Source organism: Melanostigma gelatinosum (genome assembly GCF_949748355.1).
Source record: "Melanostigma gelatinosum genome assembly, chromosome: 11".
Taxonomy (NCBI): domain Eukaryota; kingdom Metazoa; phylum Chordata; class Actinopteri; order Perciformes; family Zoarcidae; genus Melanostigma; species Melanostigma gelatinosum.
In genome coordinates this window covers 22827561-22849225 of record NC_136644.1, presented here as the reverse complement: position 1 = coordinate 22849225, position 21665 = coordinate 22827561, and the positions used below count along the sequence as shown (strand labels likewise).

The following is a 21665-nucleotide window of genomic DNA, read 5'->3' as shown; positions in this document are numbered from 1 at the left end:
GTGGGGGGGGTGTATAGATGTGCATGCATGTGTGGAAGAAGAGGAGAGACAAAACTGTGCTAGTGTATTCCCCGTGGTGGCACCACAAAATACATTTTACACTTGAGACTTTGTGTTACACACTGACACATCGATGAGGCCCTGTCTATTTCATGGGGAAGACGTATGCGCTGCGCAACTGATTGAGTAGATCACATCAGCTGCATCATCCACCCCCCCATATACATGAACACGCTACAGAAAGAGGCTACAGCACCATCTTGTGTGGAGAAACGCTCCGTAAATAAATGGGTGGAGCAGCAGTTGCCAGCTTCAGCTGCAAAATACCAAACTGGCTTGCATGCGAGAAATTGTGACTTTACATTTTTATGATATATTTTTTATTTTAAGTCAAGTTTGGCTGAAAGAGAATCCAGATAAACAACATTTGCTGCAGAGAATGACTTAAGTTCATATACACTGCAGCCCTGTCTCCTAAAATGTACGGCCACATACAACACAACTGCAGTAGGAATTACCTTTCAAGGGAAACATATTTTCTTGTGTATTACGTTTGTTTTTGACATATCCCAATTAAGTTTCAAATGAGTCCACAAGAGTGTGTGTGGAGAGGAGGTCGGGGTGGTGACTGGGTGAAAAAACACGTGGCTTACATCCAGCAAACTGCTGTTTGTGTCCCGTGTGAACAAAGTACTTTTATTGCTTTTGTTTGAATTTCGAAGTCATTTTGAGCTAAACCATGATGCTTTTACTGTATAGTTTTGTAATGTGTTTTTTTGGGGTTTTGTTTGTTAACCATGTGTGTGAAACAGTTTTAATCTGCGACAATCCGGCTCGGAAGAAAATACATTTTCTTCTAAACATTATTTCGAGTGCAGAGTACTTTCATGGAAACATAATTTTGTAGGAGACAGGGTTGTGCACTGTGGACAATAATAAGAGCGTAACTATTGTATGTGGTTTTTCTTGTTTTGGGCTGACCCCATCACACCACCAATCTAACAATGACAACATCTGTCTCATCTGCTGTTTCATATGCTGCTTGGTTTGATTACAGTGACGTGAAACGGGACAAAAGCAGTTATTGTGTCAGGTCTTTGAAACGGGTGGTTTCTTCATGTGTTTATTATTAGGTGATGGATTATTTTAGGAGGGATAAACTCCAACATGTAAGGTCTCAGTATGCTTCAAACCAAGTTTGAATGCAACACATTCTCACTCCCAACTCGTCACATACCAACGCTTGGTCAGTGGCCCTACGCTTCACACTATGACGCTCTAGGTTTCCCTCTAGCGTCAGTTTTGGAAGTGTCAGTTTCCACTTGTTACATACATTGTGCGTTTTCAAAATAAACTTCTGTGTTTCCAGGAAAAGTAGCCTTGTTGCATGCATACAGTGTATTTTCAAAATAAACTTCTGTGTTTCCAGGAAAAGTAGTCTTGTTGCATGCATACAGTGTATTTTCAAAATAAACTTCCGTGGTCACAGGAAACAGTCTTGTTGCATGCATACAGTGTCTTTTCAAAATAAACTTCCGTGATCACAGGAAACAGTCTTGTTGCATGCATACAGTGTCTTTTCAAAATAAACTTCCGTGATCACAGGTAACATAGCGTCAAATAAAGGAGGTCGCTGACGCTGTTAGGCAATCTTTATTTGGATAATATTGAGTCCTTTTGGGCTTGCTGCATTTAACAGCAATATATTAGACAGAATTCAGTAAATTGGACTGTTAACCGTGCAAAATTAAGAGAATTCACACATCTTTCTCACAGAGTTCAGCTTGAATTTGCACCATCGACCAACTGCAATTCATCTCGACAGTTCTGACCTTTGACGGGACGGAGAAGTAGAGCCCAAAATGGAATAAAGTGTCCACTTAAATAAAACCCTGCTTTGCTGGAGTATTGACTGCTTCAGAAAAGCACATTTTGCAGTCAGTTGGGAGACAGGAGTAGATGGTGATAACAAATTCCTGTGAATTACCTTCATTTAGTGTCTGATTAGCAACTCTTCTTGTCTCTATGTTGCCAAGCTTCCAGCGCCACGTATTTCTCATTTTAGATCATTTGTCCTCAGCTCTGACTGGAAGGAGTCATCTTGGAAACACATGTTTCTTTCTAAAGCCAGCTCAAATAAAAAACACTCAAAGCATTTCAGAGGATTGGAGCAGCTTTTGTCTACAGGACTGTAAAGTGGCTGGGGCAAGCTCCAGATACGGTCTCAGGGCCAGCGAGGATTAGTTTAATGTGACCAGAGGTTCGCCTGTAGATCTGGTCTGGAGCTCAAAGTCATGATGTGATTGGTTTCCACTGATTCCTCGTGTCATGCTTGACGACTGAGGATAATTAAACCCATAGATGGCTACATTTTAGGAAAAACTATGCTTTCTTACTTTGAAGAATTTTAGGGACAGACATGACTGTAAACACACACACACACGCATGTATATGCATGGAGAGTCAATCACACATGAAGGGAATGCTAAAGCAGTGCTAAAAATGATTCTTCGTGTCCCTGGGGTTGTTTGCTTATCAGTGCAAGTGGAAAGTGTTGCACTGTAGGGGCAGCGTGTGTGTGTGTGTGTGTGTGTGTGTGTGTGTGTGTGTGTGTGTGTGTGTGTGTGTGTGTGTGTGAGAGAGAGAAAGAGCTGCTGTTCTTCTCACACTATGATGACTCATTGGTGACATTGTTCTGATTTATTTTTGGTATCCTATATTTGATTTGGTCTCTCTTGAAAATCACTCACACACACACACACACACACACACACACACACACACACTTACTCCATTATACATAAGAGGACTCTCAAAGAGTAACTGCACACTTAAACATGTTTTTAAAGCTATATCCTCAAACACGTTTTTCCACTCCTATGCCTCGTATTTTCATACTTGAATGATTGACTAAATAGCTTCCAGTGGAGCTTCAGGGCCTCAAGAAGACTGTTAGCATGACATGAGCGGGCATATTTACATACAGTGAAGAATTATGGATTATGTAGCAGGAGTTGTTTAAAGGAGACATAGAATGCTAACTTCCAGGTTTATGCTTGTATTCTGGGTTTCTGCTACATGTTTACATGCTTTAATATAAAAAAAAGAACTCTTTTTCTCATCAACTATCTGAATATATCTGTATTCACCCTCCGTCTTAAACAGTCTGTTTTAGCGCCTGTCTCTTAAAGTCCCCTCCTGTTTTGTTCTGCCACATCAGGGTTCCGTACAGAATACAAGTGATACAGTAGGTTTATTTGTGCCCTTTAGATGTGCTGATGCTTTGGGCATGCTAGCTGTTTCCCCCTGCTTCCAGTCTTTATGCTCAGCTAACTGTCTCCTGGCTCCAGCTTCAAATATACTGTGCAGACATGACAGTGATATCGATCTTCTCACGTAACCGCCGGCAAGAAAGCTACCAGCATATTTCCCAAGATGTCCACTCTTCCTTTATGAATTTTCCACAAATGAAAACTACACGTCTGTGTCCCCAAACTACACGATGTATACTAGCTGTCATAAAAAAAACACATGGCAGAAACTACAGCCTGCAGAACTTGTCGTCCTTCTCAACTTTAGAGATGTTTGACTTGAAATATTCTTTCACAATCACATGATCTAAGTCACGAGGCTCTGTAAAGAAGCAAAAGACCAACTTTTTTTTCTGCTGTATGATGATGACTATGGTACAATGCAGTAGAAAAGGGAGAAATAGAGAAAACCACTGAGGAATAGACAGATGTTTAAAAATGAAATACAACTTAAGATAAGCAGCAGGACTGTAGGTATGTACTGTAAGGGCGGCTTTTACGTGTCTCTGTGCGTGTGTGCGTGGTGTCGGTCCTTAACGAGGATGTAATTGGCAGTGTGTGAGTGGAGATTAGCTGGTGTCAGACCGATGCCACACACCTCTGCTGCAGGCCTGTTTGATAAGATAAGACTCTGTGGCCGTCACTATCGCATTCACACAAACGGAGAGGTGTCCGCTCCTTTCATCCCGACAGATGAATGCGCTGCCATATTTTGTTCCTGTCATCAAAACCCATGAAAAGATCAAATCAAAAGGTCCACTAGTTCCTCTGTTGATACTTCCCCGTCTATTTGTAGCAGTCAGCCGCAAGCCCACTCAATCCTGCTGAAGACGTAGATCTTCAAAAAAAAAAGGTCACAAATAATTAGCGTCGTATTTTTAAACGGTCTAAATAAACTCCTGATACAGCTGGGCACTGGGGGTTTGAAGCAAACTGGAGTAAATTGTGCTTTTGTTTGGGACTATTTTCAGCAGCGGATTAATATGCAATATTTACAGCAGGACGGTGTATGCGGTGATTGATTTTAAATGAACTACAGTGCGTGTTCATTGTAATGAAGTATTTCATAGTTTCTGGACAACAATGGAGCTTTATAATACAGAGAAATAGAGTAAGTTATATCAGGTTTTGGCTACAGATGACACTTAGTTAGTTCGACACTAATAGAACTGAATATGAATATCTCTACTTAAATGTGATTTGTATGAGATTAGGAGCATTTCGGCTCTCAACATGCTGACGGCTGAGCCGGCGGCTTGCAGCTCACGGTGGTAACGGTACAAACAGCAGCAGCAGTGCTGAGAGAGAGAACGGTCTTACCTGAGCAGGAACCGGAAGGCGGGTGCTACGCGATCGCAACGACGCCGTCGGTCGGGGCGGGATTATCAACTGTAACCGCCATATGAGTGCAGTCAGTGGGGAACAGTAACGTGCACTAAAAGGCCAGCGAGCGAGAGCGCGAGAGAGCGAGAGAGCGAGAGAGACTTCGACTTCTTAAGGCCAAGCCATGTGAAATCCAAGTTACATCTCAAGTCTTAACAAGAAAACTGTAAGAAACAAAGCAAGTGTTTAAGGTCCCTCAACACGGTCACGCTCATTAGTGACATGCCCTTTGTTATAGTGGATTTAAAAAATACATCTCAAAATAGTTTGAGCTGGATCCGATGCCTTTAACCACATTTTTAAAAAAATGATTTAATTAGTTATGTGGGAAATTGTGTGCGTAGAAAGTGCTTTTGCACACTTGATGCTTGTTTCTCAGACACCAGCACGGTTCTGCTTTTACGTGAGGTGGCACCATGTGTGCCTTCTGAAGTGGCCAACAGGACCGCAGAGTGCAGGGTTACCACGCCTAGCATATGACTCAACATACAAAAGATGATAATATACACAGAATATTACACAACAACTTCTGACTAACAAAGAAAAGTTCTGTTCACATTGAGCGTTACTCACCAAAACACACATTGTGTATTCTTGAAGACGGCAAACGTGTAGAATGTATTTACATTTAAGAGTTTGAAACCTGCATTGTTTGCTCAGGAGCTAGCAGTCCTCTTCTTCCCTGCTTTTGTTGGCACATCGGTGCATTACCGCCACCTGTAGGTCACTGGAATAAGGTGAAACCATTGGCCTTGAAAATGCAGCCTCTGGTTAAACTATCCAATAATATTGAATTCATAAACCTATTTCATTCATCCCTAATGTCTCAAGACTGTACTTCAACATTTTCATCAGACGAGGCACCAATCTAAAATGAATCTAATCACAATGGTAGTAAAATATGATGTGTTCTTGACTGTGACTGGGCAAAACATCTCAGCATTGGACACATATTGATAATGAAGTGATATGATATTTGTGAGGATTCTTCCACAAATGTCAGGAGGATTCGAGTTGAGGCTCCAGCTGCTCTGAGCTTGAATTATAGTTTGTGTTTCATGTGTTGTCTGTGTTTTCACATACCCAGTCGGAGATTTGTGTGGGGGAGTTTTTGTAGTATTAAATACATTTTATTTTTTTTAGAGAACGACATACTATAGATGAATATGAATCCATGTTCCCATGCAGCCACATTTACAACACACAGGGAGGTCACCAGTTGCCATAAGTGTCATGTGTTGTAAAATGGAAAGTCTCTTTTAGGAAGGAAAATGCAGTTCTCACACACACACTCAGGGGGCCAGCAGACAGTTTAACCAGATATGTATGTTTAAGATTGAATAACAGCTGTAGATTTATCACTCTGTGGAGGCAAACAAAATCTGATCGGCCGCTTCATTTTCCCCTCCATCCTCCTCCTCCTCCTGTCTTAAAATCATAAAAATGCTCTAAAAAGATGACGTTTCAAAGCAGAGACATGGCACCTTTACGGTCATCTCCACAGAGGTGGAATGGGGCTTTTACCTGTTTCAATTTCAGTTGTGTTGAGCGGATTCACTTTCCAGTTTGAGATGATGACTGTGACACCGTGACCGCGCTGAGGCTCCGCACACAGACCAGAGGCTCCCCTGCATTTGTCATGGCTTAGAGTTGGTTGGTTGGATTTCACAGAGCCTGAGGATGGAGCTAAAGTTGTCGAATGTGTGTGTGTGTGTGTGTGTGTGTGTGTGTGTGTGTGTGTGTGTGTGTGTGTGTGTGAAAGTCTGTGTGTGTTGAAGGAGGTCAGGGCACACGGTGTAGATTTCACGGACCTGGACAGCAAGGGTTAGAGGTGAATCACAGGGGGAGGGGAAACAAATCGGCCACTAGATTTCAAGGCTGGTAGGGAGAGCGTCTGGCTGAGGTAAAGGCAACAGGGTCGACGTTTTCAGCTGTACCGAAAACAAGTTTAAGGCGCTTCAGCATTGGCTTCACTTTTCAGACCCGGTGGTTGCTGCCGGTCTTCAACACGCTTGCCTTGCCAGTTTCAGTATAGTTGCAATCTGCAACCCCATCCTACAAACTGGCCCTTTAAAGTGTGAATGTTGTGCTGGATAGAAGGTCTCATGACTGTTGACTTTACTTTGTTCTATACTCTTCCAGTTCATTTTAAACGACATATCTCTCCGTCTGTCAGTCTGTCTAGCTATCCTGGGAAAGTGTTTGCTCGCCACCAGACACTTGAGCCTCTCGCCATCATAGTCATCTGTTTTCTTTTCATTCATTTGTTATTTTCCCTTCACACTTTCCCCTTTCCCTGTGTCCATGTGTGTGTGTGTTTGTGCACGTGTGTGTGTGCGGAGATATTAATCCAGCCTGATTAGATGTCTTTTGGCTCGGACCCAAATGAAACAGCAGTTAATTCTCCCCCTCTTTCCCTTCCTCATTAGCCTTCTTATTTGGGTCTCTCAGCCCACACACACACACACACACACACACACACACACACACACACTAGGTGGTATGTGCAGTTGCGATATAATTTGATGGACTCACATGTTTCTGAGTTAATCAGCTTTGCGTAAGTAGCTGCTAGGTCATCCGTGAAGATTTATTCCTATTTTTGGATTAATCATATGATTATGACTGGCTTTCTTCCTTTTAGTCTGGAAACTTGTGTGGCCTTGAGGGTTTTGCCATCATCATCATCATCATCATCATCATCATCAGCAGCAACAGCTCCAGGCAACCAAACTATCACCTGCAACATAACACCATGTCATGAGTATTATTGACACTGTTCATTATTCCAGCTGAGCTGAAAGACTATAGATTCTTCAATAGGACTTCTACCAACAGTAACAGTAAGATCACACAAAGACTACACGCACACACACACACACACACACACACACACACACCACAGCATTCGTTTTCGTTAACTTATTAGCTGTGCAGTAGCAGTCCCTTTATCCAAAACTGAGGGAAGTATTTTAATGAGAAGCACATGACTGTACAATCCTGGATAAGATGATGTTGTAGCGGCACACACACACACACACACACACACACACACACACACACACACACACACACAAACACACACACACACACACACACACACACACATACTGGAAATCATCAAACATCCTGTAAAGCAAAAGGAAATGTCTCTTGTCTGCGGGTTTATTGGTTCAGAGGAAGAAAGTCTCCGATTTAAAAACACGCACATACTTCACTGTTAATGCGGCTTCCGTCGCATTACAGCACGACAACAGACAAGCGATGTAAAACACCAGCAGCAAACAGTCGTCTGCATCCCTCCTGTGTTCTGTGGTTCACAGTGGAAAGTGCCTACCGTGGCTGAGAATCAGAGAGGTGGTGGAGCACAGACGGGAGGAGACGATGAATGTTTTGAACAAAAGTGAGTGGATGGAGAGAATTTAAAGAAAAGAGAGCCGCATGGATAAAAATAGAGAACAAAGAAAAGGGCTCCAACCAGATTGATCCTTCCTGCACATGAAACTGAAAAACACTGCTTTCTGTTAAATGTTAATCTTGTTTTCTCTCTCACACACACACACACACACACACACACACACACACACACACACACACACACACACACAGTCTGTGCAGGTTTTTCCATCATCAATAAAACATTACTGATGTATGTGGCTGGCTGTCTGGCCCCGTCTATGCTGCTCTTTCCATGATTGTGCGGTATCCAAAGAAGGAATACGCCAACAAAGAAATCTTCCCTTCAATGCGAGACACTGCGGGCAAAAACATTGTTTTTCATCCACTGGTCGATTTTGAGATTTAGGGACATTTTGCTTCTTTCAGACTCGTGGAATGAAAGCATCCAAAATAAGGTGTCTGTGTTTATTTGACTGCACTTTGTCTATTTGTGTCTGTTGATTGCTCATGAATTCACCAAATGTTAGCATTAAGGGTTAGGGTTACCAATGTTTCATGGCAATCCATGCAGTAGTAGTTGTGATATTTCCGTTTGCACAGATCAACGTTGCCATCCACCAGCACTGAGCCTCTATGAGAATCTGATGCTTCGGGGCTGCTGCCAGCCGTTGGTAATTCAGCTGAACATTTCGATGAAGAACAGAGAACTGAAATATGCTGCAGGGGCAGTTTGAGAAGTTGCTTCAGAAGTTTTCAGGAGTATTTACTGTGTGTCTTGTAGCTGCTTTGAATCCAAGCTGACTTCAGTTGCTGTTCAGCAAACAAGCAACATGGCTACCTTTGAAGCACTCAACATGAAAATAACACAACTTTCAGTGAAGTATTCCTTGAAACAAACACACACAGGCTGAAATCAGGCGGCAAACTGCGGTTCGGAAAAGTGAAGCCAAAGCTGAAGCGTCTTAAACTTGCATTCTCAGGGGGCGACGACTCCGGTTGCAAAAAGAAGTCCGATTGTATGGAAGTCTATGAGAAAGTGACTCTACTTCTCACTTGATTTATTACCTCAGTAAACATTGTAAACATGAGTTTATGGTCCCAGTCACGAGTTTTAAGTCTTCTTCAACACAGCCTGATGTTCATTGAATAAATGATGGTCCATTTAGAGTAAATTAGACCATAAAGTAGAGTATATGCTTTAGGGCGGGCTTACTGTGATTGACAGGTGGCTATACTGCTACCAGAGCGGTATACAGCCGTCTCACTCCTCTGCGGTCCTTATGTGGTCACTTCCGTTCACTTCCAAGATGGCGACGGCCAAAACAGCAGTCCACAGACCAATTGTCGACGTGGAGACGTACAGTCTATGGTTCAAATACACCAACAGATGAATTGTTTCCTGATCCTTGAGGGGGGGGGGGGGGTTCGGGGAAGAGAACAACTTTAATCAATATCACATTGTGGACCAGAATCCCCTGAAATCGTGACTGACGCCACGGTAGCCACAAAGCTCTGTCCTAGACTGCGACCTTTGACACATCTAACTCCCCCTCCTCCTCCTCCTCTCCCCCCCCCCTACTCTGATCACTTGCCCCCCCCCCCTCTACCACTGCATCCTCGTCTCCTCTAGATGTGGTGTGAGAGCGATCCCTCGCTCTGCCAAGAAGAAAGGAAGGAATAAAACATCCTTGTTGTTTGTTCTCCTTCCCACTCGCAATCACACATTTTCTCTTTTCACGGCAACAACCCTTGAGCAGCGCTTTATATTCCATGAACTGTAACGAGGAGATGAAAGTCACTTTTAAAAGTCTGTGTAGTGGGTTTCTTTTTTCTTGTCCGTTTGTACAGTTCGGAGACAGTGAGAGGAAACGGGGGGGGGGGGGGGGGGTAGAGGGGGACTTGAGGTTTGGAAAATTGTGACCTTGCACTCTGAATCCTGCAATATGGAAGACAAAGAAAGAAAGGGAAGAGAGGAGGGACACTTGAGAAGCAGAAATCAAAGAGAGGGGGATTAGGCTAGAAAAAGACAGAGCTTGACTGTCCTTGTGTGTTACTGTTGTACATATCACACACACACACACACACACACACACACACAGAGCCTGAGAGAAGCATTATGCTCTAAACACACAGACAGGAGGGGGAAAGAGCAGCAGGCACGCACACACACAGCGTCTGACAGCACTAGAAATAGAGATTCTCCAATCCGCGTCGATTCAACCACCACAACATTCTCCAGATACACACTCGCACACACAGCTTCAGCTCACACTGCGGCTGCACTGATATGGCAAGAGAGGAAATTAAAGCCATCATGAGGAGGGGGAACGTAAGTTTGTAAGTGCATGTGCAGTTCAGCTGTTGTGCTCTGCATGATCTCCAGTAGGATGAAAGCGACGGCAGTATAAGCTGCCTTTACCTTTGAAGGGAAGGAATAAAGAAGTTTGTCATGACAGACAGACAGAGGAGGACACACAGCAGGGCGAATAATGAGGTCTGGCTTTGCTCTTTTCCCGCTGATTCTCTCAATATGTGCCCGTTTCTTTTTATGCGTCACACAGAAGCAAAACCTTTCTGAGGCCAAAATGAATTCATCTGACCAATATATTGCAACTGTGTTCAAGAAGAAGTGGAAGAAATATTCAGCATTGAAAATAGAAGGTGCTGCAATTAATATTGTGGTAGTTACATAGTTCCTGCAGTGGTGGAAGAAGTACTCGGACCCTTTACTTGGGTAAAAGTAGAAATATCATAGACCAAAAAAGTCTGGAAATAAAAATGTTAAAGCTTAAAGCTACAATGAGGAACTTTCATTTTGTGTTGATTGTGGCGAGAGTGTTTCAAGCACCAGGTTCCCGTCAGAAAACCTCTCGTTTTAATGCAGCAGGGGTCCAACAGTCGGCTCCACCTCTGGTTCTCCTGTGCCTCTCGTCCCTATAGCAGCGCGGTGCTGGTTCTGGTTCTGGGTCTGTCAGTGGGCTGGTTGCTGCCGGAGGCTCCGCTAGAGTCTGAGCTGAAGGAGTTTCTGGTGAACCGGCGTGATTCTGTTTGATTTTGTGCAGACGCCGATGACAAGCATGAAGAATAACTACATAGAAATAGACAATCCTCTCGCTGATTCTCTCGTTCACTTAGAGACGCTTCAGTAATAACGAGACGGTTTCATAACCAGTTAAAAGTTCCTCACAGTAACTTTGAGTCACAGTACAGATGTATTAAAGGCAAAATGTAGATATCAGAAGTAAAAGTACTCATTATGCAGAATGGCTCATTTCAAAGATACATATTATAATAGAATATTATTCATATTTTATCTCTAACAAAAACACGAAAGAGCATTTTGAGATTTAGATACTCTGTGTACTTCTACGTAGATTAGTAGTCGTACCGCATCGTATCACATTGGCATATTGGTTATATTGGCATATAACTGATGGTTAGATTGTGTGAGATACACCTCACAGATCCCCGAACCACATACATGTTCTACATGTTGCACAAACATAAGGCCAAAGGTCATTGAATGTTCAGTCATATTGGTGCTGAGTTACAGTTCTGAGAAGCTTTAAAGTTTTAGTGTCTTGTGGAACCAAATGAGAAGCATGCTAATCAGCTTGCTGTGCTTCCTACTAAGCTTTATGATCAGTTAACACACTTCTTGGTAACACGTTGTTTATCTTAAAGGTATTACACTGCAGGATGTAAAGTAATGTTTTCATGCGATGATATTTATATGCTTCATTATACTGACTTTGCTTGAGGGATCAGAACAGATCATGCAGCACAGACACACTGCACATTATTAGAGAGGAAACATTCCTCAGATGGTTGGCGGTTCTGGCAACCTGGCCGCTTGGCACGTCTGTCTTCTGTGTGTGTGTGTGTGTGTGTGTGTGTGTGTGTGTGTTTAGTTGGCAGCACTACACACACTCCAATGTCACGGTCGTCTTCAACATCTGTCCACTTGGAGAATGACCCGACAGGCTCCCACACAGAGCAACTCGGGGCACATTGCTTTCCAATGAGGAATACTGTTGCTCTCATCTGCGACTCCAAACAACTGTAATACAACTGTAACCCTGTGTTCCCTTAGAAAGACCAGTTCCAGTCGTTAAATAGAGATAGTATCACTAAAACGCCACCATAAAATAAGGTTCCTGCAGAACTACAATCCCCCACAAACTGAAAGAGAAAGTGAGTGACTTCTAGAAAATGCAGGTACTTTCTGGTGTACTAAGGTCAAAGCTGAAAACTGACACCGCTTGGAAAATCTCACACAAAACAAATCACTACAAAAAAAAACATTTTCACTCACCCTTTTGTAACAATAAATTCTTGTTTTATACTTATTTTCCTTGTCTTTTATCTTTTAATTGGTGGGTTAAACACCAAATTACCTTTGTTTTACACATCGTCCTTACTGTTTTCTATCCCTAAATGTTTTTTTGTAAAATTGCTCTATACAGTAAATAGAGTTGCCTGTTTGCTGTACTGCCATGTGGATGTTCATCCAGAGAACCTCGCCTCCTCTCGCGCCTCGTAGCCCCGCCCACACCAAGCGCTCAAACCGGCCATTGGCTCGACGAGACGAGGCCCCGCCCACTGGTTTATAACTTCTCTGTAAAATAAAGCAGCGCGTGAGGGAGTCTCACAACAGGGAGTCTCCCACTGAATGGTTTTATAGGGTCACTGAGTCTGCACAGAGGAGATGTTGTAAACAGCAGAGGAGACTTTCTTAGACTTTCTTCTGTCTATGAATGAAGCTGTAGAAACAGTCACAATGTGGAAACCCGCCGGTGGATCAAACGGCACCTTCAGCCCAGCTGCTGCCGCCGCCGCGGTCACCTGTCTGCTCGTGACCGGGACGCTGGTCGTCACTGTCGGACACCCGAGCAGCGGAGACCCGGCGGAGCCTCCAGCAGCCGCAGCGGCGAGTGGGAAAGCTTTCTCGGCGTACTTCAGGACACTCACCCGGGAGAGGCGAGCGATACCCGGCCCACGGAGGAGAAGCGCTGCCCCCGGGCCGGTGGAGCGTCTCTCCCCGGACGACCTGTTCATAGCGGTGAAAACCACCGGGAGGTATCACCGGCAGAGACTGGAGCTCCTGCTGGACACCTGGATCTCCAGAAACATGCAACAGGTGAGTTCAGAGTGATTTGGAAACAAGTCTGCTGAATTTCATACAGAAAACCATCAGAGATCAGACGACACAGAAACACACCTTACACAGCTAAATTAATACAAATGAGATTTGAACTTAGTAATAAATAAACAAAAACATGACTGGAAACCCGAAGACAAGTAAACCGCTACATGCTGTGTTAATCTGGGTCTTAACCATTGAAAAGTGAATAATAATTTACCTTTATTATGTTATTTTATGCAAATCATAATCACACAATAGAAGAAAGTACCTGGCTGCCAGACAGTGCTGTGAATTTACTTATAAACTCGAGATCTCGTGTTGTGTTTATGTGCTCTTATCAGCTGAAGGGTCACGTGACGGGGCATTTTGCCTTTCGGTGCTGATTAATTGAGCTCGGAGCCAAAATTGCACATGATGTGGTCTCGTGCAAAGTGTGATCACATGTCAATGCGTCAATAAGGGAAGTTGTACACGTAAAGGTGTCCCAGCGAGTTCTAACCCCCCCCCCGAAACGTGACAGGGTCCGTGGCTCTTTGATCCACTCCGCTCGTGGTGGATCGTAAATCAGCGATGGAGGCCTTTGTGATGCGTGACGGGGAGACCTGAGGGCGAACAGGTCGGCCACGCTGCTGCTGACGCGGTGGCTTTAAACAAGAGGAGAGAATACACTGCGGGGTGCAACCTGCATATCATTGAGTCTCAAGGCTGCAAATCAAACAAAACGACAGTTCAGTTGCAGTTCGGACTGTCATCAACATGCAGAGTCTGGCCGTAGTGTGCATTATATATAAAAACAGCTTCAAACATCACGAAAGCTGAGATGACAAGGCTTTGAACTCTCTTGACTTCCTGTTATTTCAGAGTGATCGCAGCTTCAGAGGTGGACAGTAAGAGAATATAAATACATTGTTCATATTTCTACTTCAGTTCAGTTTACGACTGCTATCACACCGTGTCACTTTAACTTACTTGTCCTGTAACTGTGTCTTTGATTGCTCTTGTATCGATCATTGATGTAGTTTCTCTCACACTATTATTAGTTAGTTGCTTATGTTGTTTGTTCTTATTTGTCTATTTATTTGTTCTTATATCCGTCTTTGTGCTGCTGTAACACCTGATTTTACTCAATTACTTTTTTGAATGCTGGACTTTTATGTGTAATCTTTCTATTGCACCATCTTCTACTTATGTAAATGATCTGAATAGGGCTACAGCTAATGACTAATCCACAGATCATTGGCTTTATATTATGGGAAAAAGCCTTGTGATCTGGACGACTTGGAACATGACCACTGGATTTGAAAGCGAGACGTTGAGCCTCACAGATGAATATTTGAGATCAGACAGCCCGTTTCTTGGTCTGAATCACGGTGGCGAGTGAGTCCAAGATGAATCTGATGCTGTGAAACACATGGGGCTGCGGTGAACTGCACCCAGCGGCTTCAAAGCTCCTAATCGAATGCAGACGTGACTCTGGAGCGCGCGGCGGTCGCGCCGATTTCCATTTAAACCCCAGTGTGTGAGGAAGGACTCGCTCAAGCCTCATCTCATGCTGCACACAGACTGTTGACATGTAAATAGAGCTGATGGAGGAGCAATCAGCTGGTGTGTGTGTGTGTGTGTGTCTGACGCATTCTTGCCTCTGCTCTCACGGTCAGGTGTGTGTAACTCTACCTGTTTCCCAGACACACCTCTATACTTTGAGACTGCTGAGTAATGGGAATACAGCAACACACACACACACACGCACACAAATTGTCACAGTGTTACCTACACACACACACACACACACACACGCACACGCGCACCCTGGGAACTCACAGGGTTTCTCATGGGAAGTTAAAAAGTGTCTGATCACAAGAGTAAACAAAGACACAGACACAGACACCACTTTCTCCTGCCTCGTGGTTGTTGCTGTTTCCTGTGTAATCCCCCCCCCCCCCACCACCACCACCACCACCCTCCTCCTCCTCCTGCCCTCCTATGACACACTCTGACTCACAAGCTGACTGCTCTCTGGAGGCTTAAGAGGAGGGGGGGGTTTTGACAAAAACTCACAGCTGGCTGGACACACAGATCTGTTTCTCTCTCTCTCTCTACGACAGGCAGTGGTGTGATCACACAGACCACAGATTTATTATTGAATTTGTGCTGCATGGCGGGAAGGTTGCAGATCCCTCTGAGCCTGGTCCTCTCACTGAGGGGGGGGGGGGGGGGGGGTTCAGTGAAAGTATTAGGACAGACCTTCTGTTATTGTCCCCGCAGCACTTTGGATTTGAAAAGAAAGGACCGCTAATGAGGTTAAAGTGCTGACTTCAAGCTGTGATTTCAGGATGTTTACTATCAGACAAACGAATTATAAAACTATAGAAACCTTTCAGGGGACAGAAAGTAAATAGGCAAAGTTAACACGAACTTGAACTGAAGTAAAAACATTCGATTTTCTTTATTTGGTCCTTTGCAGTCAGTTAACGTCTAAAAGGCTTCAACGCACGAACATTAAACAGGCATCGTCCCCGCTGATGCGGTGCCAGACCCGCACTGCTGCAGCCCAGTGAGTATCGATCTGTTCGTCTGGAGGTTGGAAGTCGACTTGGCTGCAGTCGGTATTAAAGAGTAATAGACTTCAAGGACGTGCATTCATTATTTTAACAGCGTTTAAATGACGATTTGATGTTTGAGCTCCAGGGATGGCCAGACTGAAACCTCTACTTCTACGTTGGCTACACGTTCAGGATCATTGTCCTGCTGCGTTATGCTAAACTATAGGGGCGATGTATAAAAAGGACAAGTCCTCCACTGCTCGCCCAATGTGGACGTAAACGGCGTCGAATTAAAGCTGAGATTAGGAACTTTAAACCCCGATGTCATCGGTTCATCTCGGCTCTATTGTGCTGGAATACAGAGCCAAGACAATATTTACAGACCCCACTCTGTATGTGCACCCAGGCTGTGTGTGTTAACTTCCTGTGGAAAGTTGAGGGGTCTGCACGGCTTCCTGAGTGCGCAGCGACCCCCGACCCCGTCACTCATCACATAAACACACACACAGCTACAGAGTTGAGAGCAGCTGCTCTGCTGCTGATAGACAAGAGGCTTACCTTTTTGATGTTGGCCTGCATCAAACATCAGCAATGCCTGCTGCTGCTGCTGCTGCTGACCGAGGAAACAGGTGGAGTCTCACCTGAGGCCGTAAGCAATGATCCCCGCTGGTCACTAAAGGCCGCTGGAATAACACCAACTGTTTGTTTTTGTTCTTTTCCACAGACGTTCGTGTTCACCGATGGAGAGGACGCGAAGCTGAGGAAAAGGATGGGTGAGCTGCACACACACACACACACACACTCACACACACTCACACACACACACACACACACACACACACACACACACTCACACACACGCACGGAGCAGTTTCGCTGAGTTGCAGCAGTGTTCTCTGCCGTCTGTGAGCAGGAAAGCAGGAACCAGGCTGCTGACTGGGCAATATTGTGTTTCCACGAAGTGCAGGAAGTCACTGCAGGTTTTATCAACAGGCCTTTCCTCGTCTAACTCGTGGAATTGTTTTACTTTCAATGAGGTATTCTGCTCACTATCGGACACATTGTAGGACTCGATGCAGGAAAAAAAAGGTGTAGTTATTATATTTATTAGCATCCTGCTTATAATAGTATCGAGCTGCAACGATTACTATTTAATTCATCACCAACTGCTTTGATCATCGATTCATGTGTAATTGTTAAAGAACAACAATTGCCAAAATTCTCTGATTCCTGGGGATGCAACGAAATATAGTTTTCATTGTAGATTAATCTGTCGATTATTTTCTCAGTTAATCGATTTGTTTGGTTTCTAAAATGTTTTTTGTTTTGTCCACAACTCCACAAAATGTTTCATCGAGTGTCAATATCGGAGGCTATTCATTTAATACCCGACTAATAATCCCTTAATTGTTGCAGCTCTAGATTCCAAATGTGAATAGTTTCTGGTTTCTTCACTCAACTAACTATGAATGTCTTTGAGTTGTGAACAAAACAAGACAACAGGACGTCCTGCTGGGCTTTGGGAAGCAAAACAAGACATTTCTGACATTTAATCGAGAAATGAATCCACAGATGAATCCACAGATGAATCCACAGATGAATCCACAGTGAAAGTGATAGTTAGTTGCAGCCCGTATGGGATCACAGCTTCAAACAGCTTTCTTGCTTCTGAAACAAATATTTCGTCACACAGTTGCTTCATCAGATACACATCGTCCCTGTTATAATTCGAACCACTGCTGAGTCAGCGTTGGTCATTGATTTTTGTTTGTCGTTGATCATCAGGAGCTCACCTGATCAACACCAACTGCTCAGCGGCCCACAACCGCCAGGCCCTCTCCTGTAAAATGGCTCTGGAATACGACACTTTCATCAACTCTGGCAGGAAGTAAGACTCACGCCACACACACACACACACACAGTAACACTTGACATGTGTACACACAGAGCATTTTACCAACCCTCGTCCGTCACAGGTGGTTCTGTCACGTGGACGATGATAACTACGTGAACGTGGGCTCCCTGCTGAAGCTCTTGTCTCGGTACAGTCACACACAGGACGTCTACCTCGGCCGGCCCAGCCTCGAGCGGCCGATAGAGGCCACGGAGAGTCTCGGCACCTCTCAAATGGTAAACTTTAATCGGTTGATTGTTGAAGTCTGCAGCTCCCTGCTCCATAGCTGAGATATGCATCGAGGTCTCAGTCTCTGGGGGGGGGGGGGGGGGGGGGGGGGGGCTGCTCATGCTTACAACCTTGAAATGAAGTGAATGAAACAAGGTTCACGCTTCAGCTCGTGATGACAGAGGGTACATGAGTTGGCTGCTAACAACAAGCGATAATTATCGCCTCAAACACGTTGCCCCTTTTCCTTCTGCTCCAAGAGCATTGTGGGTAGTGAAGTCCTTTCTAATACAATAGAAAGTACAGGCTTCTTTTAACTCAATATCTGTTTTACATGAACGATTAACTTCTTAACTTCCCTTCAGGAATAAACATCACTTTCATTAAAATAGCAGTAGTGTAACGTGTGCGTGTGTGTGTGTGTGTGTGTGTGTGTGTGTGTGTGTGTGTGCAGAAGCAGGTGCGTTTCTGGTTCGCCACAGGCGGAGCAGGCTTCTGTCTGAGCCACGGCCTCGCTCTGAAGATGAAACCCTGGGCGAGGTAAAAACCTTCACCAACAGATAAAGGATGAGATATCTTTCGGCACAGTTTTCAGCGACATCGTCAAAACCTCCCTTCTCTTCCGCTCTCTTCTTCTCTCTCTGTCCAGCGACGGCGCCTTCATGGCGACAGCTGAGCACATTCGCCTCCCGGACGACTGCACCGTCGGTTACATCGCGGAGGCGCTGCTTGGCGTGAGCCTCATCCGCTCAGCGTTGTTCCACTCCCACCTGGAGGACCTGGGACTGGTGTCGGAGATACACAACCAGGTACACACACACACACACACACACACACACACACACAGATTTATTGATCTGAGATCTCTCTGAACAGCTTGCATTTGTCATCCTTTAGGTGACTCTCAGCTACGGCACAGTGGAAAACAGCAGAAACACCGTCAACCTGAAGGGACCGTTTTCAATAAATGAAGATCCTACAAGGTAAAATATCCGTGTGTGTCAGTTTACGGCAGTGATTTTGTTTCTTCGATATGCAGAAAGGAGAACAGTACAAAAGCGTGCGACATCTGTGTGAGAAATGTCTCTTATAATTTCCAGAAACTGGAGGCGATGGCATCAAAGTGCTTCTTTTGTTTGACCGACAATCAGACACATAAAGAGACAGTTTATTATAACTTCAGATAAATAAAAGTATCAAATCCTCACAATAGAGAAGAAACATTTGCCGTTGATGCTAAATCAATCGATAATCAAAATAGCTGCTGTCCATCATCTAACCAGATGATTCAAATCAACATTATGCGTGTAGTCGTGGCAAACACGTCTGCTAAGTATAATTTGACCGGCTCATCCACTGCAGTCTGAGGTTCTTTTTTTTCATTAATGTGTTACTTTATGATTTAACAGAATATTGAAGTTTTCATCTTGTAAATGTGTTTTTCCCCGTTAATTCACGACTTTTATCTCCGAGAATAAAAGCATTTTTCTTGTAAAGGTTCAGCCTGTGAATGCTCAGTGTAACACAAAAGGTGACCTCTGAATATCTACAGTGCGGGGGCCGTGACATCTCACTGAAAGGAACGACATAACGGGCAAACCAAACAATTCACAGCATAAAACAAAGAGCATAAAGATCTTATCTTTGGCCTTCCTGACATTAAGGGGAATTCTTTTTTATTTCTCCAGCTTCCCGTCTGTCTTTCCCCTTCTTTGCTTTGTCCTCGACTCAGTAATTGTATCATTGTGTATTGATTTGGGCTAATTGTACTTATTGCTGCAGCTTGTCAATGGACTCTGATGGCAGTGTGCCCAGAGGGGGGGGGGGGGCTGGACGTAATGCGATCAGCTCGTTGACCTGCTGGTGGACGGGTTAATTGAAAAAGATTAAAGATCTTTTCAAACAATCCACAACAGATAGTGTTTATTGCATTTTATCTGATATTCACGACGCGGCCCTGCAGCTGCTCCGCCTGCTTTTAGTTTCAGAACATGTGTACTACAATGCTCCTTTATGTAACTCTTTCTCATGTGTGTACGTTTTTACTACAGTGACAAGCTTCCTGGCTTTGTGCATTGTGTGCATGAGTGTCTGCACACGGCTCATTGTATTCACTTATTTTGAAATCCCCAGTTGGCGGCTTCCAGGCATTGTGACACTGGTTTCCCTCTCTTGTCTCAGGTTCAGGTCGGTCCATTGTCTGCTGTACCCAGACGCCGCTCGCTGCCCGAGCCCCCGGCCGCTTTAACGCCCGTCCAGAGACACGGACGGACGGGGTGGTGGTGGAGCAGGAGGAGAACTGAGCGTCTCTGATGGAGGAGGAAGTCAGACCAGGAGTCGCACTGGCTCCTCCCCCCCCCAAGAGCCCGGGAAACATTTGGACGTAGATGTTTTAACAGCGGTCCGAGTGGAAAACTGACTTTTTATTGATTTGACATTTGAACTCTCACCCTGTGAATTGTTGTTGGGCGTCAAAAGGCCAAACACTGCAACAAGAGAAAAAGACTTATGACCATCATGGAAAATGGAAGAGACTGCTCTTCTATTTTTTTTAGATCCTGAGAGTGGTCGTTATAATAACATTGTGTGCCCACCAAAGTAACCGCTGAGATCCAACTCTCTGCAAAAAAACTTCTATTTCAAATATGTGTAATTATTCTTTTTAAGTTGAATCATCGAAACCACTTGATTTAGAGGTAAAGCTGAAAGTGAGCACACTTGCAAGTCGCTTCTACTCCCATCACACTGGAAAACAGTGTGTGCATACAAGTACGGTAAGTAGAGGTCAAAGTTGAACCACGAAGTTTTTATTATTTTATTGTGTTTGTCGAGTAGGTTTGACCGGTTTGTTTGATGGTGAAAAGATGAAGGATCAAATCAGTCATATTTTTATAATCTGAAGTTTTATCTTGTCAGCGTTCAGTATTATCTTTTTTGTTTTGTTTTTAAGTATATCATCATGCCTGAGCACCTTGCCGTTATATTTCTGCTGGCTTCGTTGCACTATTTCCTCCTGTCTTCAGTCTTTGTGCTAAGCTAAGTTAACTGGCTGCTGGTTCCAGCCAACATATTTGCCGAGCGTCTTGATTCTTTCCATCTAACTCTTGGCAAGAAAGCAAATAAGAGTATTTCCCACAATGAACAGACTATTCTTTTAAAAACTCAACTCATCCAGTGACTGTTCCAAATGGCTCTCCTGAAAAGCCCTCATCATGTTCCACTGCTTCTGAAACGTCTCTCACAGTCAGCAGTGTAACAAAGAATGACTCATGTTGGGTCGTCTTCTATCTTTCTGTGCATTGAAAGCATTTGTTGCAACTGAGTGAAAGTTATGAAGTTAAATTCTGTCCCTTGTTAAGTGAACGTATGTGATGAACCGTTGCTTCTGACGCGTACATGCTCTCTCCAGTATCTGGACTGTATGCAGACATGCAATAAAAAACGTTGTTTTTAAAAACAACACTTTTTGGTCTCAGTGATTGTGAACCGGGGGATTTTAAATGAGGTTGTTAAGGGACACCGCCTCCACCTCTGACCTTGTTTATGAGCTGGTGGGCTCCTGTCTGGAGGCCCCCGCCGCCCCCGCTACAACAGCCGTCCTCTTATCTGATGGAGCCATGCACAAGGCCCTGGAGAGATGAAGGCAGAACCAAAACATTAGCGGAGTGTGTGAGAGTGTGTGTGTGTGTGTGTGTGTCTTGTGGCCTCTCTCCCACTGTGAGATATCAGACTGGTTTAACTTGCTACAGAGTGACATCTGG

At 44.2% G+C, this 21665-nt stretch overlaps 1 protein-coding gene across 1 annotated transcript; it reads left to right on the top strand.

The window, feature by feature from the left end:
* Positions 1-12763: 12763 nt before the first annotated feature.
* On the top strand, positions 12764-21495 carry LOC306784327 (beta-1,3-N-acetylglucosaminyltransferase lunatic fringe-like). Its single transcript, XM_079278250.1, has 8 exons — positions 12764-13233; positions 16507-16555; positions 17568-17670; positions 17759-17912; positions 18359-18444; positions 18554-18713; positions 18802-18887; positions 20086-21495. Exons 1-8 carry the CDS (start codon positions 12847-12849, stop codon positions 20150-20152), a joined length of 1092 nt encoding a protein of 363 aa, XP_079134376.1. The 5' UTR covers positions 12764-12846; the 3' UTR covers positions 20153-21495.
* The last annotated feature ends 170 nt before the right edge of the window (positions 21496-21665 follow it).